This window comes from Papio anubis, chromosome 4, assembly GCF_008728515.1.
Source record: "Papio anubis isolate 15944 chromosome 4, Panubis1.0, whole genome shotgun sequence".
NCBI lineage: Eukaryota > Metazoa > Chordata > Mammalia > Primates > Cercopithecidae > Papio > Papio anubis.
Genome location: NC_044979.1, coordinates 86,419,579 through 86,444,018, shown reverse-complemented (window position 1 = coordinate 86,444,018; position 24,440 = coordinate 86,419,579). Strand labels below are relative to the sequence as shown.

The window sequence follows — 24,440 nt, the reverse complement described above, 5'->3', positions numbered from 1 at the left end:
TAGCCTTATGGATTCTTTCATTTTTTTTTAGTCAGAAAAACTATAGCTTTATTATATACTGAATTTTTATGTTGGCACTTAAGAGATGTTAAAATTTTCTCTTTCATAGTTGTACACTGCTCCAGTGGCACAAATACAATTACTTGTATAAATTCTATAAATTTTTTCATTTGTTTTCTGCTAATGTAGTATGTCTCAGGTATTTCCTACCTAAATCAATAAGAAAACCTAAATAAATACTGGTTAAAATACCTCTGCGTATTTTATCTAGTTGCGGTTATAAATGGATTCATTTCTTACACGAAGATGAGGAATGATGAAATCATTCTAGTAGGAGATGTTGAATAGAAAGAATTGAGGGTGTTGTTACAAGTTTTAGGGATCTCTGCTTATGACTAAATGGTTAATGGAAAGTTTGTGTTATGGGATATAGAATACTCCCAGAGATTAGTTGTGATGGATATGTAACTGATGTGTAAAGAAATGATTCTCACAGGGCACACCTCCCTAGTATTCATTCTTTTAATGGTAAGTTATTTTCAGATAGAATGGTATTCTGAAGCAATATGTGAATAAAATGAATTCCAGAGAACTTTGTCTAAGTTTTATGAGTAAATTTTTCTTGATTAAGCACAGAGTTTGGTATTGCTATTTATTTCCCTATTGGAAGTAGTTTTCTCAAGTTGGTCAGATGACTGAGATTGGCAAGATTGTGAATTTATTTTCCAGTGCTATTCTAGTAAATCAGTTTATAACATTTAAGATGAAATGCACAGGCGGCAAAATAAATGAAACTAGACTTTGTTAGGCATTTCACATTGATTGTAGCCCTAGGTAAGAAATGTGAACAATTTATGTGGTCATTCAGTTTTTTAAAAAGATGCCTGGCAACTTCTCTCACTACCTTTTCTTTTTTTTGCTACTGACTTCTATTTAAATAATGGAAAGAGACTTTAGCTTTAATTCTTGTATGCTATTTATTTACAAAGATGGAACCAACTATTATATTTTCAATATCATTAAAGTTAATGGTTATATTTTGTAATAAATACAATTTAAATATGCCTTTTAATATGGCTTTGTTATAATATTTAAAAGAGCATTACTTCATGTATAAATGTAACTTGTAAAATGAGCATGGTAAGGATACTGAATCTAGAGTTAAGATTTAAGTCACAAGTACTAGGTCTTCAAATAACAAGTGTCTCTTTACCTGTCCAAGTTACTTAATGTTTTTGAACTTTAGTTCAAAATCCTTATCTGTAAACAGAGTAGGATGCCTTTAATGGCATCTAAATGGCCTCTTTTTTTTTTTTTTGAGACAGAGTCTTGCTCTGTGGCTCAGGCTGGAGTACAGTGGCATGATCTCAGCTCACTGCAACCTCTGCCTCCTGGTTCAAGCAATTCTCCTGCCTCTACCTCCTGAGTAGCTGGAATTACAGGTGCCCGCCACCACGCCTGGCTAAGTTTTTGTATTTTTAGTAGAGATGGGGTTTCACCCTGTTAACTAGGCTGGTGTCGAACTCCTGACTTCAAGTGATCCACCCACCTTGGCCTCCCAGAGTGCTGAGATTACAGGCATGAGCCACTGTGCCCGGCCCTAAATGGCTTCTTTTTTCTAAAATTATTTTCTATACTAGAACATGCTGTGAAGTCTTTTTGCTTTCATACGCTCTTATGCATGATTTTAATGTGTAGATTTAGTAGAATAATTCAGGTTTCAACAGTTATATTAAATGTGAATCAGGTGATATGATATTCCTATTTCAAGCCATTTTTGAGACCTTCTGTGTTAATTCTTACCACAAGACTCATAGGTTATTTTGATGTTTTCTCTTGTATTTGTCCATTTCTTATCCTCTTTTTTATGTCTAATGTTTACAGATTAAGTCTAAATTTTCCCTTTTTGTGTTTCATTATTTTTTCTCTCTGCTTAATAACTGTTACAAAATTTTTTTCATCAGTGAATCTATCCTTTCATGTCTATCCAAGCCCTTCCATCTGAGAATGACTCCATAGTGAGTAATGCTCACACTGTTTCTTCTTACCATTTCATTTTAAACTTATTTTGTGTATACTATCCAGTTAGCACTTGGCAGGGAATGATCTTATTCTCTCCCTTACCTAATAGATTACTTAATATGGACTCACACAGTATTGATTTAATGTCTGTGCGATAGATATTTTGGCCTACATTGAACTTATTTAATAATATAATCTTTTTTTTAAAAAAAACAGCATCTTACTTTAGATTACTGAAGTATTCTATATAAGCTAATTTTCCAGGTTATTATATATTAAGGAAAAAATTGTATTGGTCTGGTTTTACTAAAATAAGTATTTGTAATAAGAGTTTACTTAAAATAACCAGAGTTAGCCAGGGAAGTGCTTTAGTGACTGGGAGTTAACAAAATCCCTAGTCCCTTTCCCTTCTATCCACCATGGAAGGTTTGAGAACTTTAGTCAGGTGTGCTTGAGAAAGAGGTAATTCAGCCTGGAGAAGTCATCTTAAGGATGTGAGAGGAAGCCAATATTTGGAAGATGGAGCAGGGTCCAACTCTGTGAGGAGTGAGAGGACTAGCATTTCTATATGGACAAAGAAACACACAGAGTGGTTGGAATTAGAAAGAGCCACTGAGTGCATCTGAAACTGAAGGAATGGCAGATTGTGAAGTGTTGAGTGTGTGGTTTTGACTGGTTTGAGTTTGAGCTGGGCCTTCTAAGTTTGAAGTCGATAAAGCAGCACTGCCTAGTAGTAATTGATGTGATCAGATTTCCATCTTATACATCCTCGATGCAGGACGGAAAGTAGATTAAAATAAGCAGAGAAATTTCTGGTTTAGTTAGGAGGCTACTGCAGTATAATAGTACAAGAAATAATAGTGGTAGTGAGGACTAGGTTACTGTATTGGACTGAATATTTGTGTCCCCTCAAAATTTATATGGTAAAATCTTAACCCCCATAATGATGGCATTAGGAGATGGGTGCTTTGGGAGGTGATTAGATCTTGAGAGTAGCGCCCTCATGAATGAGATTAATGCCATTTTAAGAAGAGTCAGAGTTTGTTCTCACTACCTGAGGACACAATGAAAAGTTGGCAGTCTGCAAGCTGGAAGATGGCCCTCATGAGTACCTGATGATGCTGGCAATCTGATCTTGTACTTCCAACTTCCAGAACCGTGAGAAAAAAAATTCTGGTGTTAATAAGCCATCTGGTCGATGGTATGTGTTACAGCAGGCGAAACAAAGGCAGGTAGTTTTAGTGGGAGTGAACCAAATGAAATCAAGATATATTTAAGAGATCAAAGCATTAAGAATTGAAGCTTAAATAAATGAGAGAAAAGAAGTATAGCCTCTAATTTTATGTCTTATAAAACTTGGCGAATGATAGTAAGCTTGGGAAGATTAAAGCAAGAACTTTGTGGTTTGTTTTTTAAGGTTGAATAGGCATATGAAGATCCCAGATTTTTTGGCAAAGTATAATTTAAAAGATTTTATTCATATTCAAAAGTTTTCTGTTCATTTGTGTGTGTGTGTGTGTGTGTGTGTGTACAAAAGCTCTCAAAGCTTACTTTGAAAGGCAAGTTAGACTCCTTTATGACTTTCTTAATATTGAATTTTAATAGAGTTCCAGGGATAGACAAAATTTAAAATATATCTTTTATATTACAACGTCTTTTCCAAGCCTTCTATAATGTCTGTATGGCAGATGATTTTTTTAGTGAAATCCTTTTTATTGTAATACTTCATATTCTGAAAAACAAGAACAGAAAAAAACCTCTTCTATTGGTTGAATTGTTGGCAGACAGGACGATGGTAAGAATATTACCAGGCTTATATGCTGTTGCCTTAGGATTAAGATCTGTAGCCACCTAAAAATAGATTACTTTTGCAGGTTTTGGAAAGCCTGAACTGTTCTCGTATGGAAAGTATAGAAAGATAATGGAATCAGTGCCAGAAACTTCTAGATTCAGATTTTTTTGGCTTGAATCCTGTTAGCAATAAGTTTATGTGTGATAATTTTGAAAAATATAATATGATTCAATTTTCTGGGCACCAGAGATTTTGTTTTATGGAATTATGGAACTTAATTTTAGTTAAATGCTCAATACTTAAGCTTAATTCTACTGGTACTTGCTGAGGTGGAATGTCGCAAGTGTTGTCAAGGTAGTCCCAGAGTCAATACTGAAAAACTTACTTGGGAACAGTAGGACTGGTTAAAGTCACCAGCATGACTCCTCTGAGTACTGAGTATTACTTCCACTTCTAGAATATAGTGAGAGGCCTCTAGATTTAAACTTTCTTAGTTAACGTGTTTATAGTAATGACTGCGTTCTGAGTTTTTCCTCAACTATCAAAATTCCAACTATGACCTTGTGTTTCTTGCTCTTCCCATTGGTATGATATGGAACTTCAAATACGTTTATAATTTCCAGAACCCTCCCAGCAAATGTGGCCTGCTAATGTATGTTATTAGTATAATTAGGTTAATGTTAGTAATAACAGACACTTACTGAAAAGCTGGAAATAATGAGTCACCGTTCTTTTCCTTTAAAATGAATGATCCCAGGGCTTTAGTCTTCAGAGCAACCCTGAGAGTTGATTATCATAGATAGCATTATCCCCAGTTCAAAATTAAGCCTAGTGATCATTTCACTGTATCACATAATTTTCATGAGTAATGCCAATACTTGTCCTTTTCGAATAGTAGAAACCTATTTTGTTACAAGAGAAAAGGATCTTGAAAATCATTTAGTGGAATGCTTTCATTTTAAAGAGGTAACTCAAGCACTTTCTTTGCCTGGCTCTAAGATACCTTGTTTTATTTTGAGAATTGGCAGTTTTTTCCTGTAAAGAACCAGATAGTAAATATTTTAGGCTTTGTGGCCTGTCTGCACAGTCTTTTTCACAACTATCAACTCTGCTGTTTTCATGTCAAAGCAGTCATAGACAATATGCAAAAGAATGGGTATGGCTGTGTTCTAGTAAAACTGTATTTACAAAATAGGCTTGACCCATAGTTTGCTGATTTTTGATTTAGATTTTCAATCTGAAATGACCTAGTTTGCCACAGTTATTAGTACCTTTATCCTATATGTGTTAGGCATTTATTTAACAGACATGCACTCTCTGGGTCATGAAGCCTCATGATTTAAAGTATTACTCATGCACTGACTTACGTTTTTATCCCTAAATTTCATCCTTTCTCAAAGCTTTGATAGAAATGTTCAAATGCAGGCAGTTTAAATGTTTAAAAGTCTTTTTCCTTCTCTGAACTATTCATCTTAACTTCTATCTTTTGTTTCCAGTTGAGCTTACCATAGCCACTGTGAGAGATTTTGCTAGTATAAATTTACAAAGTTACTCTCCTTATTGAAAACTTTCAGATGCTTCTCATCTCCTAATGGACAAAACTCAGATCATAAAGCCTTGGCCTGGTCTGGCTCTTGCCTAATTCTACTGTTCTGTCTTTCTCATTTCCTTATTGAGTAGTTTGCCCTCTGGAAATCACTAAGTTATTTATAGTTCTCCACATGTACCCTGTAACTTGATTTAGATGTGTTTCCTGCATGAGTTTTTCTTTCTACCTGAAACACTTTTTTTTTTTTTTAATTGTTTACTTGCCAAACTCTCCTTAAAAATTTGAGTGACATTTCCTCTTGGAATCCTTCCCTAATACCTTTGTGCTCATATCCCTTCTCCTTTGACAAGTCAGCATGTGTAGACATTCAGAAATATTTGTTCATTTGAACATGCCTTAATGTTCCAAGTTATGTTGTCTGCTATCCTACCCTGCTTCAGTGCTGTCTTCTACAACGAGGTGCTTTGTGGTGACTTGCAGAAAAGAAGGAGGTTGATATGAGGAAATAATAAAAATTGCAACTCAAGTAATTGCTACATGCTATTAAGGAGAATAATAATACTAGTTCTGCATTTTTATGGCATTTACAGTACATAAATTTCAACTTCATGTATTTTACTATCTTGATCTTTTGAGTAGAATTCAATTTTAAATTTTTTTATTTTGCCTTTTAGAAAAACATTTTTTTATTTCAAAATTGTCTAACTTACAAGTGCCTCCTTTTAGTTTTTATGAAGCATCTTATTGTGTCAATAAATGACTGCTTATTTCTTATTTTAAATTATTTTCTGTATATGTCCTGAACAGTAGTATTAACCTTTAAAGTATTTCTCATTTCAAAATGGGACTTCATTTTCCTCTTAAAAATTAAATTTGGGGAGTGATATTCACACTTTTTTTTGGAAGTAGCATCCTTTATTTATCCCAGAATAAATTTTAAATATAATTACATTATGAACACGAATTTGCTGTTTTAATTTATATGTGCAACACTTAGAAATGTTAGGTTGAAAACAAAAGTTTGAAATAAAAAATTATGGATGATAATTGTTCTTTTTTTCCTGTCTTCTTTTATTTAGATTATGTTGTAAACTGACTGCCCTATTAAATACTGGTAATATTAACAGGTACAGAAGTATTTTTTTCTTGCAATTTATCATTTTCAATTAAATGGACCTGGCAGCCTGAAAGTGAATAGCCTCTACCCTTGTCATCAATATAAAGTAGAACAAAAGTTACCTTCAAACTTAAACGCTAATATTATAATATGTCAACAGAATTGATATTTCACTCATTCATTTATTGTTGCACAACTTATATAATTATGAAAGCATGTGCCAAACAGATGTTCCTTTGCTCTGGCTGGCCATTTAATTGAGCTCAGCATCCATGTGCTGAGATGGTATACATCATTGTACTGTCTTATGTGTGCAGACATGCATTGAATTTTAAACAACAGTATTTTTTGTATTAGACACTGTAGCTTTCACCTCTAGAAGTTTGATTTAGGTCCTTTTAAATATATTCTCTAACTTTTGAATATATGTAATTTAATTACAACAACCATTATAGTATCTTTGAAGATTCTAATGCCTATCAGTTCTGGGTTAGACTGAAAGGAAGTTTGTATCTCCTCATTATGGTCACAGTGTCTTCCTCCTTTCCTTGCCTAAGATTTTTCTTTTTTGCATGCATACTTAAGATGTGTTGATATGTGGTTTTAAAATTTTCATTCAATTAGGAATGTTTTCAGCATTAACTTTTCAAATGTCTTTCTGTTGTTTTCCCAACTTATTGGCAACTCTGGTTACCTGTGTATTAGGCTGACTAAATATGATCCATATCTCACTGGTGGTCTGTTTAATTTCCTCTTTTTGTCTTTTTTTGTTGTTGTTTCATTTAAAATCATTTCTATGGCTGTGTCTTCAAGTTGACTAATCTTTAATATCAAATCTTCTGTTAATTATTTCTAGTGGGAGTTTTAAAAATATCACATCCTATAGTTTTCATCTCTTGAAGTTAGGTTTAGGTCTATTTTACATCTGTGCTAAATATGTTCAATCTTTCCTGTAGTTTTTGAACAAATGGAACACAGTTTTAATAACTGTTTCAATGTTTTTAGTTCTAATATTGGTGTCAGTTGGGTTGGTTTTGGTTGATTTTTCTCATAATTGGCCATATTTTCTGCTTTTTAAAATGTTCGGTATTTAAGGTATTAGACATTGTGAATTTTATCTTAGGAGATGGGTATTTTTATATTCTTATAAATATGAACTTTGTTCCAGATGCAAGTAATTAAAAACAGTTTGATCCATTTGGGTCTTGTTTTTTTGATCTTTTAGCAGGACTAGTTAGTATATTTAGTGTAGAGATAATTATTTCCCACAACTGAGGGAAGACCCTTGTTTATACTCTACCTAATGCCCTATAAATTATTGTCTTACTCTGTTTTCTGGTGTTATAACAGAATAACATGAACTGGGTAATTTATAAATAAATGTGATTTATTTGACTCATGATTCTGGAGACTGGCAAGTCCAAGAGCATGCTGCTGACAATTGGTGAAGATCATCCCCTAGTGGAAGGGCAGAAGGTGGGAACAAGTGCACATGGCAGATAGAAGTGGGCTGAACTCATTTCTTTTGTCGAGAACACATTTCTGCAGTAACTAATCCATTCCCATGATAAAGACATTAGTCCCTTCATGAGCCCTCATGACCTTATCACTTCTTAAAGGCCCTACCTCTTAATACTGTTACAGTGGCAATTAAGTTTTAATGTGAGTTTTGGTAGGGAAATTTAAACCATATTAATTATGAAGTTTTCTAGTATGGCTCATGGCTATTGCCAATCTTCCCAACCCTGTGTGTGCATGGAGTACTGTTCCTTCTAGTCCTTTGACTAATTTTCTCACATAGGTGCACTGATCAATACACCTCTGCTGTCTTTATGAGGAAGATATTCTGATGTTCTATAGCGCTCTCTCACTGTGAAGCTCTCTCCTCTCTGGTACTCTACCTATGACTCTATTCTGTCTGCCTTGGTCTCCCCAGATTCTGAACTTCATCTCTCAATTAAAAGAAATGAAATCTGGATTCCTTCATGTACCACGTCCTGAAACTCTCTTGTGGGCAGTAGGATGGGGTACATGTACAGCTCACTTTGTTTTATGTCTCTTAGGGATTATTTCTTCATTGTAACATGTATAATGTCTTTAAAAAACATTGTTTCATATAGTTTGCTTTTTTAAAGTTGGTTGAGGAAGAAAAACAATTTCATCCCTAGTACTCCTCCTTAGTTAGAAACAGAAACTGGGTGCATTGAAATTTTGAGTGTTTAATTTTTACACATTTAACACTCATCCACATTTTCAGAAATATTTTTTATGTAAAGAAGAACAAGCTCAGTCTGTTTTAGCTTAGATTATGTGTAATTTTGCCTGTTCCAGATCTAATTTTTCACAGTGAGATTTTAAGTAGTAACACTAGGTAGGAATAAAAATTCCTTTGCAGTATAGATGTGTAAATTAATGATAAAAAATATTTAATGGGATATATGGCCACCAATCATAATATATAAGCACTACTTTTGTTTAGACAAACCCTTTCCATTAACACTTTTTACAATGATAACATGTTGTGGATGGTTGGAACAGGATGACAAAGCAGGATTATCCAGTGATTGTCACCCCACCCCCAGAAATATCAATTTGAACAACTATCCACATGTCAAAAGACCTTCAAAAGAGCTAAATAAACCAAATGAGAGATTCCAGTACCTGGTTGTAGCATGGTAGTAAGAAAATGCGCGTTGAAGAGAGTAGGAAGGACAGTTTGTTACCTGTGTTACTCCTCCCCAACTATGGCAGCATGGAATGGAGAAGAGAGATTGTTCACTTAAGGAAAAAGAAGGAAGTGAGTATGAGATTTTGCCTTGAACCCCAACACTTGGCCCATCACAATAATACTCAACACCAGGGTGATTCCCACAACTTTGTATTACAAGCCAGTAACTGCAGACTGAACCTCTAGACCAGATGTAGCACCAGGTGGGACCCCAGAGCCCCATGCTTCTGTCTTTTTTTGAAGACTCAATCTCCAATTTATACCACTGCCAGGCTTGTATCAGTCCTCTGAACAGCACTTAGCAGCAGCAGGTGGCCCCTGGCTTCTGGCCAGATCTGGTGCCACACCTGATGTAGTGAACCTCAGGCTTCGGGCAGTGTCACACCTGCTACAGAGCTATCCCAAGCAAAGTCAAATCCCTATCTGTGAAGACTGGAATAAGTATCTACATCTTTAAATGTGCAGACATTGAGAAATGATCACAAGAATCAAGAACAATCAGGAAAACATTACATGACCATATGGAAAAAATGTACAAGTGACTGACCCTAAAGAAATGGAGACATGTGAGCTTTCTGACAAAGAATTCAAGACTTTAAGGTAGCTCAGCAAACTTGAAGAAAATACAGAGAAACAATTCAACAAAATGAAGAAAACACTAAGTGACCAGAATGTGAAATATAATGAGATTGAAATAATATTTTTTAGCTTCTACTAGATAATGCATGAAACAATTTTCAAAAAATCAAATCCTGGAGGTGAAAATACAATGTAGGGAATGAAAAATGCAATAGAGTTCATCAACAGCAGAATTTGCCAAGCACAAGAAATAATCTGAACTTGAAGACAGGTTATTTTGAAATAAATAGAAGAAAAAAGAAGTAAAGGAATGAAGAAAGGTTATAGGGTTTATGGTACAGCATCCAAAGAGCCAATCTTTGAGTCACAGGCATTCATGAAGGAGGAAAATATAAAGGGATAGAAAGCTTAAATAGATTTTTTTTTTTTTTAATTTTGAGATCAATGTAAATATCCAGGGACAGAAATGTCAAAGATCTCCAATCAAATTTAAACCAAATAAGGTGACTCCAAGACATATTATAATACTATCAAAAATTAAATGCTAGGAAGATCCTGAAAGCAGCAAGAGAAAGGAAGCAGATAACATAAAGAAATTCAAATATAGCTAGCAGCAGACTTTTTGGCAGAAATCTTATAGGCGAAGAAAAAGCAAAAGGATATATTTAAAATGCTGAAAGGGGGGGAAAAACTGTCAGCCAAGAATAGTGTACCCAGCAAAGGTGTCCTTCAGAAATGTAGAAAAGATGAATACTTTCCTGGGCAAACAAAAGCTGAGGCAGTATATCACCACCAGACCTGATATACAAGAAATGCTAATAGGAATCCTTCAAGCCACAAAAAGCACAACACTAGTGAATAATATGAAAACATTTGAAAATATAAAACTCTATGGTAAAAGTATACAGTGAAATCCACAATACTCATATTGTAATGGTTGTGTGTAAATCATTTTTATCACTAGTGTGAAGGTGAAAAGGCAAACCTATTAAAAATAGTAATGAATTTAAGGATATGCAATATGAAAATTGTGACATGATAATTACTGAATATGGAGGAGTGAGTGAAGTAAATGTGTAGAGCTTTTGTTGTTAAAATCGAAGTGTTCACCACCTTAAAACAATTTATTGTGGTTTTTGTAAGCATCATGGTAACCACAAAGCAAAAACTTACATTAGATACACAAAAAAATAAAAAGCAAGAAATTAAAAATGTAATACTAAAAAAATTACTTGACCATAAAGGAAGATAGAGGAAGAAAGGAACAAAACTTGGTAAAACAACTAGAAAACAATGGACAAAAATGGCAGTTGTAAGTCTGTACCTATCAATAATTATCCTGAATGTAAGTATATTTTTCCAATCACAAGACATAAAGTAGTTTAATAGATTTAAAAAAATCCAACAATATGCTGCCAAAAAGAGACTCATTTCACCTGTAAGGACACACACAGACTGAAAGTGAAGGCATGGAAAAAGATATCCCATACAAATTGAAACAACAAAAAAAGCAGGAATAGCTGTATTCATGAGGTAAAATATGCTTTTAGTAAAGAAATATAAAAAGGTCATTATATAATGTCAAAAGGATCAAGTAAGAAGATAGGACAGTTGTGATATATGCAACCAATGTTGGAATACCTACATATATAATATGAAGCAAATATTAATCTGAAGGGAGAGAAAGACTGCAATGCAATAATTGTGGTGTACTTTAACATCTGCCACCAGCAATGAGCAAGTTAGCCAGAAAACCAATAAGGAAATATTGGACTTTAACTATGCTTTTGATGAAATAGACATAACAGACATACACGGGATATTCAATCCAAGAGTTGCAGTGTAACTTTTTTCAACTGCACATGGAACATTCTCCAGGGTAAATCATGTTAGGCTATGAAACATGTTAAAAAACTTAAGATACCAAATATTTTCTGACTACAAAATATGAAACTATAAATAAGGAACTGGAGGACTTTGGAGAATTCACAAATACTTGGAAATTAAACATCCTTCTGACTAGACAGTGGGTCAATGAAGAATTTAAAGTTACACTTAAAAATTCCTTGAGACAAACAAATGGAAGCCTAACATACCAAAATCTATGGGAAACCGTAAAAGCAGTTCTAACAGGGAAGTTGATAACAATATACACTTACATCAAAAATGAAGAAACATTTCCTTTCACCTACTTTTCACTTTAAGGAACTAGAAAAAACAACGAACTAAGCCTGAAGTTAGGAGAAGGAAGGAAACAATATAGATTAGAGCAGAAATGAATGAAACAGTAGGAAAATGGTAGAGTAGATCTACAAAACTAAGAGTTTTTTTGAAGAGCTAAAAAAATTGGAAAACCTTTTGCTAGGGCCTGAATAGCCAAAACCATACTGAGGGAAAATAACAAAGCTTTAGGAAATCACATTACCTGACTTCAAAATATACTACAAAGATACAGTAACCAAAACAACATAGTACTGGTATAAAAACACACATGGACAAATGGAATGTTATAGAATGCCCAGGAATCCCATGTTTATAGCCAACTGATTTAGACAAAATTTCCTAGAACACACAATAGAGAATGGGCAGTCTCTTCAATAAATGTTGTTGGGATAACTGGATATCCACACACAGAAGAATGGAATTAGGCTCTTGTCTCACACCATATACAAAAACCACTCAAAATAGATTAGGGATTAAATGTAAGATTAGAATCTACGAAACTACTAGAAGATACATAGGAGAAAAGCCTTATGACATTGATCTGGGTGATGACTTTTTGATATGACCCCAAGAGTAATGGCTACAAAGGCAAAAATAGGCAAATTGGGGTCACATCAAACTTAAAAGCTTCTGCACAGCTGAGGAAAAATGAAGAGACAACTTACAGAATGAGAGGACCCATACCTCTCATATGCGAACTATACATCTCATAAAGACTTAATGTCAGAATTCTGTAAAAAAACTTGGCTCCATATCAAGAAAACAAGATATTAACAAAAGGGTAGAAGACCTGAATAGACATATCTGAAAAGGAAATAGATGGCCAATAGGTATATGAAAAAATACTCAATATCACTAATCATCAGGGAATTGTAAATCACAACCACAGTGAGATATCACCTCACGCCTATTAGAATGGCTGTTATGAAAAGGACAAAGACAAGTGTTGACAAGAATATGGAGAAAAGGGACCCCTTACATTCCCTTGTGGGAATGTAAATTACCACAGCCATGATAGAAAGCAGTATGGAGGCTCCAAAAAAATTAAAAATAGAACTACCGTATTGTCTACTAACCCCACTACTAGCTACATATCCAAATGAAATGAAATCATTATTTCAAAGAGATATCAGTACTCCTGTGTCCATTGCAGCATTTTTCACTGTAGCTAGGATATAGAATCAACCTAAGTATCCACAAATGAATGGATAAAGAAAATGTGAAATATACACAATTAAATACTCTTCGGCCATGAAAAAGAAGGAAATCCTGGCATTTGCAATAACGTGGATGAATTTGGAGGACAAGATATTAAGTGAAGTTAGCTAGGCACAGAAAGACAAATACAGAATGATGTTGCTCATGTGGAATCCGAAAGAGTTGATATTATGGCAGTAGATAGTAGAGGGTTAGGGAAATGTCAAAGAATATAAACTTTCAACTATGAGGCTGTACATGTGTACATTGTATAGATTTAGTCATTCTACAACTAATGAATACTTCAGAACATCATGTTGTATAGAGTAAACTATAAATCTTATCTGCCTATATGAAAATTAACAAAAAGTTGTCTTTCTCTTATATGTGGTAGCCACTATCTAACGGAGGATATGAGCTCTTGAAATATAGCTAAACTGATGACCTGAGTTTTTATTTTTACTACTAATACATTTGAATTTAAATGTAGCAGTATATAGCTAATGGCTACTCAAGTGTACAGTGCAGTTGTAGACTGTTTTATTTTGCCAACCATTGATTTGGGTCTGCTTTATCACATGATGTAGCTTCATGGAAAAAAAAATCTATTCAAAATCAAATGTTAAGTTGGCATTTTATTTTAATTCAGAATAGCCCAACAAAGTGAAACAACAGTGACCTTCCCGTTTTTTATTGGAATCGCTGTAACTGTAACTTCTTGTTATTATCTTTTTGTCTATGGTCATTCTTTTTACATTTCTTAGCACAGTTTTTCATAGATTTTCACATTTTTAATGACAAATTCAGAATAAATATGTATAAGATGTTAATCATGTATCTACATTGATTGTGATTATTAGATTATCTATTTCCTGGGCTCAAATAAACCTAAGATTATTTTGCCAAAACATTGTTCCTGAGGTTATTAAATAATTACTCATTACCAAGACTTTTAATGATTTGGGTCACACCTAAGAGAAGGCATGGGGTGAATTGGTGGAGGCTGTTCTAATATGACTTGGATACAGTGTATAACTGCCTTACAGGCATCTTGGTCACGTCTTTGAATATTTTTTTTTCCTGTGTATTCTGAATACCTCATCTTCTTAAAAAAACTTTTCTAAAAAGTTTTTTTTAAAGATTATTTTGCCTTTGGAACACATTAAATATATTTATTTTTTAAAAAACTTGCAAAAGTAGGTACATACAACAAAATTGATTCTTATAGATTAAAAGTAGCATGATGACTTGTAGTAGTTGGTGCTCCTCTTTATTTGTGAAGTAAACTCTAAAACTGTTTAGTATTTTTTTTTTTTTAAATGACAAGTAATGCATGCCTACATGGCCTGCAGAGAACCTTAATAATAAATTACAGATTGATGCTTAAGCAGTAATAGTTTTTATGATGTAAAATGAAATTTTGACAATTCACTAAAACATGACTGTAAACTCAGATAAATTTTGAAGAAGCATATACCTGTTTTTTTTTTTTTTTTGTAACTTCTTTGCTGATTTATATTCTGACAATTTTCTTGGAGAAAGTAAATGAACGTAGAATTATGTTTTTAGTTAGCTAAACAAATCAATGCTTTATATTAATCAGTGGGATCGTTCTTTTGATTCTAAAATTTGTTACAGATGTTAATTAAGGTAATTGTAGATGTATGTAATGTTGAGATAATTGTTCTATAATACAAGTGTTAAAGTGACATTCTTGTAAGAGAGACCACCTTGTAAAGTAAAATAATTTGAAAAAATATTTATTTTATTACTTAAAATACTTTTGAAGTTAGGTTTTCTTATTAACTGTTTAAAATGTGAATTGCTGGTTTCATTACTTTGATCTTTTGAATAAGGATTTGAAACAGTGTACACTCATGTAACATTTGTACTGATGTTATGAAACTCGTTTACTTTTTAATTCTTTGACTCAAAAGAAACATTTAAATCTTTTGTATGGTTAATGTTTTAATGCAATGTGTTTTGTTTACTACCTTTTATTAGATGCCATTATTTCTGCATTTAGTGTTGCTGGTATTTTATTTTGTGAAGATTTACGAATGAGTTGCTAAACATTTGCTTTGAGTTTCAATGATAGTTTATAATTTAGTTTCTATTCATCAGAATTATGAGTTGACTTTGATGATGACTCTGATTTAATTTTGTTCTACAATGAAGTGGTTCACTATTAGAAGCTTATTTTAAAGCATAATATACTAAATTAATTAATAGAATCTAATTCTTAAATAGTTGATAAGATAGTTTTTCTAAAATCTTTTCTAACCCTTCGTATCAAATATGACTTTGACCTGTTTAGTATTGGCTGGTTTCATCAGTTTTTAGATTCATTATATTTCTTTTGAAAAGTGATGTTTTGAAGATTCTGGGTCTCATTAACGCAATTTACTTTTTTATGCACATGTTGATAATTTTGCAGCTATTATGTAGATTCAAAGACTCTCTCTAGCTTATCTACCAATTCTTTCTAACTCATAATAAGAATTTTCATTTTGACCATCCTTCTTTCCACTTTGTTGGGCATTAAGCAATGCAATATTTAGGTATATACTTAAGCTTCAGAAATTGACTTTCTTTTTAGTGAAATAAACAGAGACTATTTCCCCTCATACCACCAATCCTGACTCCCTTTGCATGCCTTTTATTGTGAACATAGACTCTGCAATGAGAGGAAAGTGTGAAATGTGGGGTTTTAAAGTACCTCGTGCTGGATACTTTCTTATAGTACTTTAATTAATATGTCTGTTCTCGGAAGTAAAAAATCCCATTTTAACATATAAAAAGTTAACTGGAATTCATCTGGGACCAGGAATATATGAAATGATTGCTAGACAAACATAAAGCTTGCATAGAGCTGAGTGTAAAGACACACAAGACGCAGAGGAGCCTTTTCCAAACACCGAGAGCCAGAAACCTCGCCCACCCACCAAGCCATGAGGCTAACCACATGTTAAATGTTTAAGCAGTTTACCAGTTTATATGAGTAAATGTGCTACCTTTCATTAAAATGAAATTAGATATTCTTTTTTGGAGGGCAGAAGGATAACCTTATCTTTTTTATGTATATGCAAGAAAGAACTGTTGGAAATGTCACGCTGCATGGGAAATACTGTTTTACTGTAATTTCTATGTAGTGAATAAGTGAACGGTACAAAAAGACATCAAAAAATATCTACTGGATGTGTAGCTATAAGCAAATCTGCAGAACTCAACCTATATGAAATGCTTGGCTGTATTTCAATAGATGCAAGCCTGTCCTGGCTGTAAGTTTATTTTATTAAGGCAAAAACATTTACATTTCTCTTGAGTTATCATTTCGCAACTGTCTGCTGTGGTTATGTAAAACTGCCCTGTTTTTTTAAAATTGTGATTTTGTACCAACTGAATTTTTTTCCTAGAACATATAAGTAGTTGGTATATTTTAGAAGTTCAAACTTAGTAGCACTATTTAAAGTATACACTTAAGTTTCATGGTATTAGGAAGAACATCTGCAGGAGATTGTCTTCTGTTTTCATGTCATCATCAGGCCTTTGCATCTGGTAAAAGAGAATTTTGAGATGCATCCTACTTCTTCATGCTTGAATTTTGTTAACCTAATTATGCATTTCATAAGGTTGAGTTCTGTATCTGTGTTTAAGTTAATTCATGAAAGAGCCTGTAAATACTTCTCCTATGTCTCCTTAAAGTCTTGAAGTTTTCCTGTAATTTAAGTAGTTGGTTTGATGGGTAACATAGAAATAAGTCAGTTTGTAGATGGCATCTAAGTAACAAAGGTAATTCCGTAGTTCAAAAAGTTAAATAGAATGTTGAGACTTTTAACATTAAGCAGCAGTGTTGTTCCTTAGTCCAGCTGGCATGGGGGTATGTAGTGAGTTACAGGCATATGCCACCATGCCTGGCTAACTTTTGTATTTTTTGTAGAGACAGCATTTCGCCTTGTTGCCTAGGCTGGTCTCAAACTTCTAGGCTCAAGTGATCTGCCTGCCTCAGCCTCTCAAACTGCTGGGATTACAGGAGTGAGCCACCATGCCTGGCCAAGAGTGACAAGAGTTAATATATTATGTATTTAAAAATAGAAAAGAGGACTTTAAATGTTCCTAAAATATAGAAATGATAAATGTTCAATATTCAATATCAGTGGTCAGCTTAGATATACTGACTTGATCAATACACATTCTATGCATGTAACAAAATATCACAGTACCCCATAAATATGTAGAAGTATTATGTATCAATACAAAATTTAAAAGTTTTAAAAATGATCACTAGAATATTTTCAAGAAAAACGTAACTGCTTAAAAGTAGTCTCTATAAAAACTCTCTTAGTTTAAGAAATAATTACATGTTAGAGATGATGATTATTGATTACATTGAAAGAGATTCTTTTAAAGAACTTAATTTACTTAAATGGATAATCACTCTTCTTGAATTTTATTTATATTGTTAATTTCTTAGTATATGTAATACTGTATTTCTATCTCACTTAGTTAAAAATTATGAATTAAGTTGAATGATTTGATGAAATCACATATACTTTATGCATTTGACTCTAAGCGAAAGAGAATATTAGCATTTGGTTTTTCAACCTCATGTTCTCAGGAAGTGTTTACTACATCTGTATAAAGGAGGATTCATTGATCTTAAGTATGTCTTGAAGCACAACTAGAAATTAACGCAAGTTAATAAAGATTATTGCAATATTGTAATCATATGGGTTTTGAGTTTCTTTAATGTTTTTTCCTTCCAGAGAAAGTTGAAGGGAATGATATTCTAAAGATTGTCTTTTGTATTTTGCAGGTTCATTTTCTTGATTTTAAATTAGTACCTCCCAGTCAGAAAATAGAAAACCTAATGCACATTAAAGAATTTTCAAAGAAAGTAAAAGAAAGAAATATTTTGTTATATGGCCTTCTCATATCTTACCCACAGGTAGGTAAAATGTTTATCTTCTGAATGTCTGTTCTGTAGACTAGTTTTAATGGTAGGTATCTGATTTGTTAAAAGCAGAGGATATTAATGATAAGTGAAATTATGGCTGGAAAGTTACTCATCTATGTGTGTGCTATCATAGTAGAACCTCTTGCCTCTAGAAAAAAATAGAAACCAATAAAACTCACTAGTATTGGGGAAATGCTAATGAGCAAACATCTCATATTAGGTATCTCAAATAGAACTGTCAAGTTTATCAAATAGAAGCATGATTTGCCCAGTTAAAACTGAATTCCAAATATATAATACTTTTTGTAAGTTTGTTCCAAATATGAAATTTGAATTTCAAATCTAATAAAATTCTTATATTTATTGGAAACCCCACAAAGCCATAATCCTTGTCCACTGGTATAATTTAAGATTGTTTACTTTTATGTTATGTTAAAGATATTGGTAGTCAATCGTTTCTCTCCCTAAACAGGTTATTTAATCATTTGAAAGCACTGCCTAGCATTCAGATTATACAAGGGCATGGTGCTTAACTAGAGAAATGCATTCATTGTCACTGTCTTCAACAGCTGCATGCTAGGTACACTGAAGGCATAATGAGCTAGCATTACAGATTCTTTGTGCAGAGAAATGCTATTTAAAACAAAGAATTTGGAAAATCTATTAGGAAATAGATTTAGGGGAAAAATTTGGAGAATCTGTGGATTTGTCCTTTGTGCACAGATAGCTTTCATTGAATTTGTGACTACTTTAGAGTTTCTTGGAGGTACCATACAAGAGTCTAGCAAGTTAAATAGTCCACTGCTTTTTTTGGTGGTCTCAAAAATAATTTGGTATTGAATGTCCAGCGAATGACAGATATTTAAAGTTATTTATGGGTAACAACAGCTATTGTTTATGAAATTATTTCAGCTGCATTTTTAACCTGTGGGTAACATTTCTTCTGAAACTATGCATTTTAATTAAATATAAGGACCATCTTTTAGCTAGTCCCTTGGTTTTCTTTTAACTTAGAGGTGGTTGTTTCCTCTGCTTCCAAAATATGCAAGCATGACCTCAGTTATCAACAACTAGGCAAATTTTAGTTCACATCGGATAATGGAATTGCGAAATGTTAATGCTGTAGGAGGCTACTGAAGTCAGGACAACCAAGGCCCAAGGAGTTACATATATTTATTTGCCCAAAGACAGATAACTGGTAGAGTAACAGAACTCAGATCTGTATCCATGGTCAGTAATATTTTCTCTTTAAGAGATTCTTTTTGGGCTGGGTGTGGTGGCTCATGCCTGTAATCCTAACACTTTGGGAGGCTGAGTTGGGTGGATCACTTGAGGTCAGGAGTTCAAGAGGAGCTGGCCAGCATGGTGAAACCCCTGTCTCTACAAAAAAATTAAAAAGTTAGCCAGACATGGTTGTGGGCACCTGTAGTCCCAGCTACCTGGGAGGCTAAGGTGGGAGAATTGCTTGAATCTGGGAGGTGGAGGCGGAGGTTGCAGTGAGCAGAGATCCCCGCCCCTGCACTGCAGCCTGAGAAACAGAGTGAGGCCCTGTCTCAAAAAAGAAAAAAAAAGAAAAAGAAAAAAAATATTTTTTGGTTGTACTCAGATTATTACAGTGGGGAAAATCTGTTCTTTTTCTCTTGTTGTCTAAAGGAGTCATTGACAAACGCTACTATTGTCACATAGTGCAGTTAGAAAATAGAGTTTATTGAGGCAAATCTCAGTCAGAAATTGGAAAGTATAAATAATCCCTGGAACTCTCATTTGGTCAGGCAAAAAGAGTCTGTATGCACCGCACTGTAGTTGACTTTCCAGTAGAAAGTAATGTTGCCAGGTTATAGATATGATGTCCAGTTAAATTTGCATTTCACATAAACAATAATTTTTAGTGCATGTTCCAAATGTTACATAGAACATACTTGAATTGAAAAGTCTTTGATGTTTACTTGAAATTCAGATTTAACATTAACTCAAAAAGAAAATTTATTACTTAAAACAACCTCTTTGTAGATAGCTTAAATATAGACTTATGGATTATGTTATTGGCTTGGCCATTTACACATAGTATAAAGTTTTCTGACTTTATCCAATGCTCAGTAACTCATGTAAAGTAATTTGGGATGATTTGAAATTCTTGCTCTAGATTAGAAGTGTAACATAAAGCTTGCTTTCACAATGTGTTGAGTGAATTGAAACCAGGCCTTATCTCTCTCTCTCAAATAATCCTATAGACATGACTGTGGATAATTAAAATGAGCTTTCATAGTTTAATACTTAAAAGAGACTAAGGGACAAATAAGAAAGTTACCAGAGCAGTTCTGTTAATTTTTTTTTTTTTTTTTGAGACAAAGTTTTGCTCTTATTGCCCAGGCTGGAGCGCAATGGCACAATCTCGGCTCATTGCAACCTCCACCTCCTGGGTTCAAGCGATTCTCCTGCCATAGTTGCCCAAGTAGCTGGGATTACAGGCGCCCACCACCATGCCCAGCTAATTTTTGTATATTTAGTAGAGTTGGGGGGTTCACCATGTTGACCCAGCTGGTCTTGAACTTCTGACCTCAGGTGATCCACCCGCCTTGGCCTCCCAAAGTGCTGAGATTACAGGTGTGAACTACTGTGCCTGGCTGTAAAAGATTGTTGAGAATTATTATAAAAATCCCCAAAACAGGATATGGAACAATAAAATGAAATTTTTGGGTAGCAAAATTAAATTAGACTAAGTCCCTTTTAAGTATAATTTTAAATAATTCTATGTGTAAAATATTATTCACTTGTCATTATTAATCTAACTTTGCTATGCAAGTCATCGTTAAGGTCCATGATACAAAATTATATTTGAGGAACCTGTACTAATCACCTAAAAATCTGTATTTGATCTAGCAGTGAACTTACAGAGACAGAATATTTCTGGCATGAATAGCCTAAGCCAGTAGCTTAGAGTGTGTAGTCTTAATTTTGTTGAAATCTGAAAATACCTCTATAATGACTTTTTAATGCAAATATTTGCAACTATATATTTTTTAATTTTGCATGTGAACTTCTGTGACAGTAAAAATTTTAAAGCCTATAAAATATCTAAAGTACTGTAAGCAGTTTTGTCTTTAACCTGTGCATTTTACATGCTTAGGGATTTAGCAATAGAAGCACATAAGTTCAAAGTTAAAAAGTTTCCCATAAGCTATTATAACTGATTGTTTCTTTCACTGAACTAGTGTCTGTTGTCCTCCACATTGGAAAAACTAGTTATATCACCTCAGACAAGCAATGTAAGTTTTATAGGCCCCAGGTTCTTCATTTGTAAAATGCAGATGTCAGAACTTCCACATTAAAGCCTATGTTGGATGAGAAAGTGGAGACAGAGGATGGTGTTGCTGGCTGTGTCCAGAGATGCGTTATACATACATATCTCACTCTGACACACATTCTGGAACTGAGCCTGGTTTTTCTTTCCTTTCCATATGTAACCACAAACTTCACCTGCACTATTATTTCCTTTCTTTTACTGGAGAAATTATTCATTACTGTGTATATATTTCAGTAGAGTTCAGAGAGGGAGCTGTTCTTTTGTCAGATGACTTGATCAAAGTACAGTGGAAGACAGTTGGGGAGTTAGGATCCATCAGAGGAAGGCTGAGGAGCATATTAAAAGTGGCAGCATGGTGAGGAGTGTATATCATTTTAGCCTATCTGTTTTCTCTTATTTCTTCCCCACTAAACTGTCATTTCACTAACTTATAGTGGGAAATAGAACTTTTGAAAGCCATGTTAGCTTACTCAGTATTTTAACTGGATGGGGACATTGGAAAGGATGGCACTAATGAGCAGACCTGCAAAAACCAAGCCGTGGAGAGGCCACGGGATAAAACAGAAGCACTCTCTTACCCTCTCCCTTAACCTGAATTCTATGTTTTCTTTTGTTCCTACAACTGCAGATCTGAGAGACATACAAATAAGAAAGTTACCAAAGCAGTTCTGTACATTTTTGTTTTTTTAAAAAAAATTGTAAAAGATTTATGAGAATTATTATAAAAAAGTCTCCAAAACAGGATATGGAACAATAAAATAAATATTTTCGGTAATGAAATTAAATTATATCAACCTGTATGTATTGGTCTTGTGTTACAAAGTATAAACCATATTGTTCTACTCGATGACATAAGTACTATTGTTCTTCTCTATTGTCTGGGCTTTGAAAGTTTTCTGTTTACTGTAAAGGACATCCAAGAAACATTCTTGATTGTCAAACTCCGTGTGATTACCTTAAGTCAACTGATAATGATACAGGAACAGTTTTCACTGCTCTATTACAGCTTTGGTCCTAAAGATCTGAATGTATAGGGTACCACCGACATCCATTTTTTCATCTCAAAGGTCAGCATTTGCTCTGTGTCCACTAGATAGAGAAATCATCTTTAAGTATGCATGATCCTTTGGAGAACAAATGGGTGTATGCTGTCAGTTAGCAGAACACTGATTTTTTTATGGTAATTATGGGTGAGGTTAGATTTAGAAGTTCGACTTTCTGCAATGAATGATTACTTGGAATTTAACTGGGAATTATTTACTAAACACACAAAACTTTCCATGGCACTGAATCATATGGCAGATGTACCAAACATGCAACACCAAATCTGTTTACAGAAACCCATAATATCCTCTTCAAAGTAATCAGGCTTTTTTGATGTGGGAATGTTTCTGAGACTAAATATTTTTCACTTTCAATATTGTTTTGGCTTTTATTGTTTAGACTTAGTCATTCTTTGGGAAAATGCAAAGGTCATAAAATATGTTTTCAAAAATTTGTAATTTTGAAAAAAATTGTTTTTAGAGAGTTTGGTTAGCTTACTTGGCAGACTCATTAGAGAATGGCGTTAAGCTTGTTTTACTTAGAAATATGTAAATGAAATGCAATATTAAACACACACCTTCTGCTACAGATTTTTTGGTCAATACATAATGCATGTATTTTCAGGGTACATTTGGTAATTTGATCCATTCACATCATGTGTAAAAATAAAATCAGGGTAATCAGGATATTCATCACCTTGAATATTATTTATCTTTTCTTTATGCTAGGAACATTTTAGTTATGCTCTTCCAGATATTTTGAAATATATTTTGATTGTTAACTATTGTCACCCTACTGACGTATTGAACAGTAGGTTTTATTTCTATCTAACAGTATGTTTGTATCCAGATCTTTTCTTTCTTTTTTTTTTTTTCTGGATCAAAAAAGGCTACTTTCTGTATGAGAATGAAGAGAAGCATCCTCTAACTTAAGGAGGGTGCTGCCATGGAAATTTTTAACGAGCAAATTCCTCTGAACAGTGCATTTGTTAGCTATTACTACATAACCCAATATTTATTGTCTCACGGTTTCTGTGGGTCCTCAGGCTCTGGGTCTCCATCAAGGATGCAACCATCTCAAAGCTCTCCCGGAAATTTTCCCAAGTAGCTCACTCACCTGGCTGTTGACATAATTCAGTTCCTCCTGTGCTATTGCACTGAGGCCTCAGTTCACGATTTCATGAGCTCCTTACTGCAGGCCTGCTTCTGTTCTTTGCCACAAGGGCCTTTGCACAGAGTGTCTGGAAACATCATAGAAAGCAAGAGACAACCAGAAGATGGAAGTCACAGTCCTCTGTAACATCAGCAACTGACATCCCATCCCCTTTTCTGTATTTGGTTCGCCAGAGGCAAATCACTATGCTCCACCCACACTCAGGGGAGGTAACTACACGAGGGTTATCATTGGGAACCATATCAAATGCTGCCTACCACAGTAATACTGGAGTGCTGATATTGTAGGCTAAGTATTTCTTGCTACTCACCCCCATGAAGATTAAGGAGTTTATAGGGTAAATAGGGCTAGACATGTTTAAATACAAAAAAAAAAAAATACAAATTATATATATGTATCTATCCATACACATGTGTATATGTATATACTTTTTTATTGCACGGAGAGTGATAACAGCTGGAAGAGGACATAGGGTAGTAGAAAGGCAAAACTTATTTTTACGTTATCTGTACAATTGTTTTTAAAGAGCTTGATTTGGATCAGATACCTATCAAACACATTAGTGCAATTGTATCATTTTCTAATTTTTATTAAAGAGAGGGAAATTGCATATAAGTGAAAAAAATGTGGATGTAATATTGAAATGGGCATCTTCAGCCATAGCTTTAAGTTCTGGTTCTTCAGTAACCTTGTGGTCATTCTCACGTTACTAAAATTTGTCTTTCTCGATTTAATTTTAAAGTGGCTATATTATT

At 33.8% G+C, this 24,440-nt stretch overlaps 1 protein-coding gene across 1 annotated transcript in view; it reads left to right on the top strand.

The window, feature by feature from the left end:
• CRPPA (CDP-L-ribitol pyrophosphorylase A) overlaps positions 1-24,440 on the top strand; it is a 219,021-nt gene that overhangs the window by 74,272 nt on the left and 120,309 nt on the right. The window contains exon 7 of the mRNA XM_031665858.1: positions 18,024-18,155. Within this exon, the coding sequence (XP_031521718.1) occupies positions 18,024-18,155 (132 nt within the window). The remainder of the gene's footprint in view (positions 1-18,023; positions 18,156-24,440) is intronic.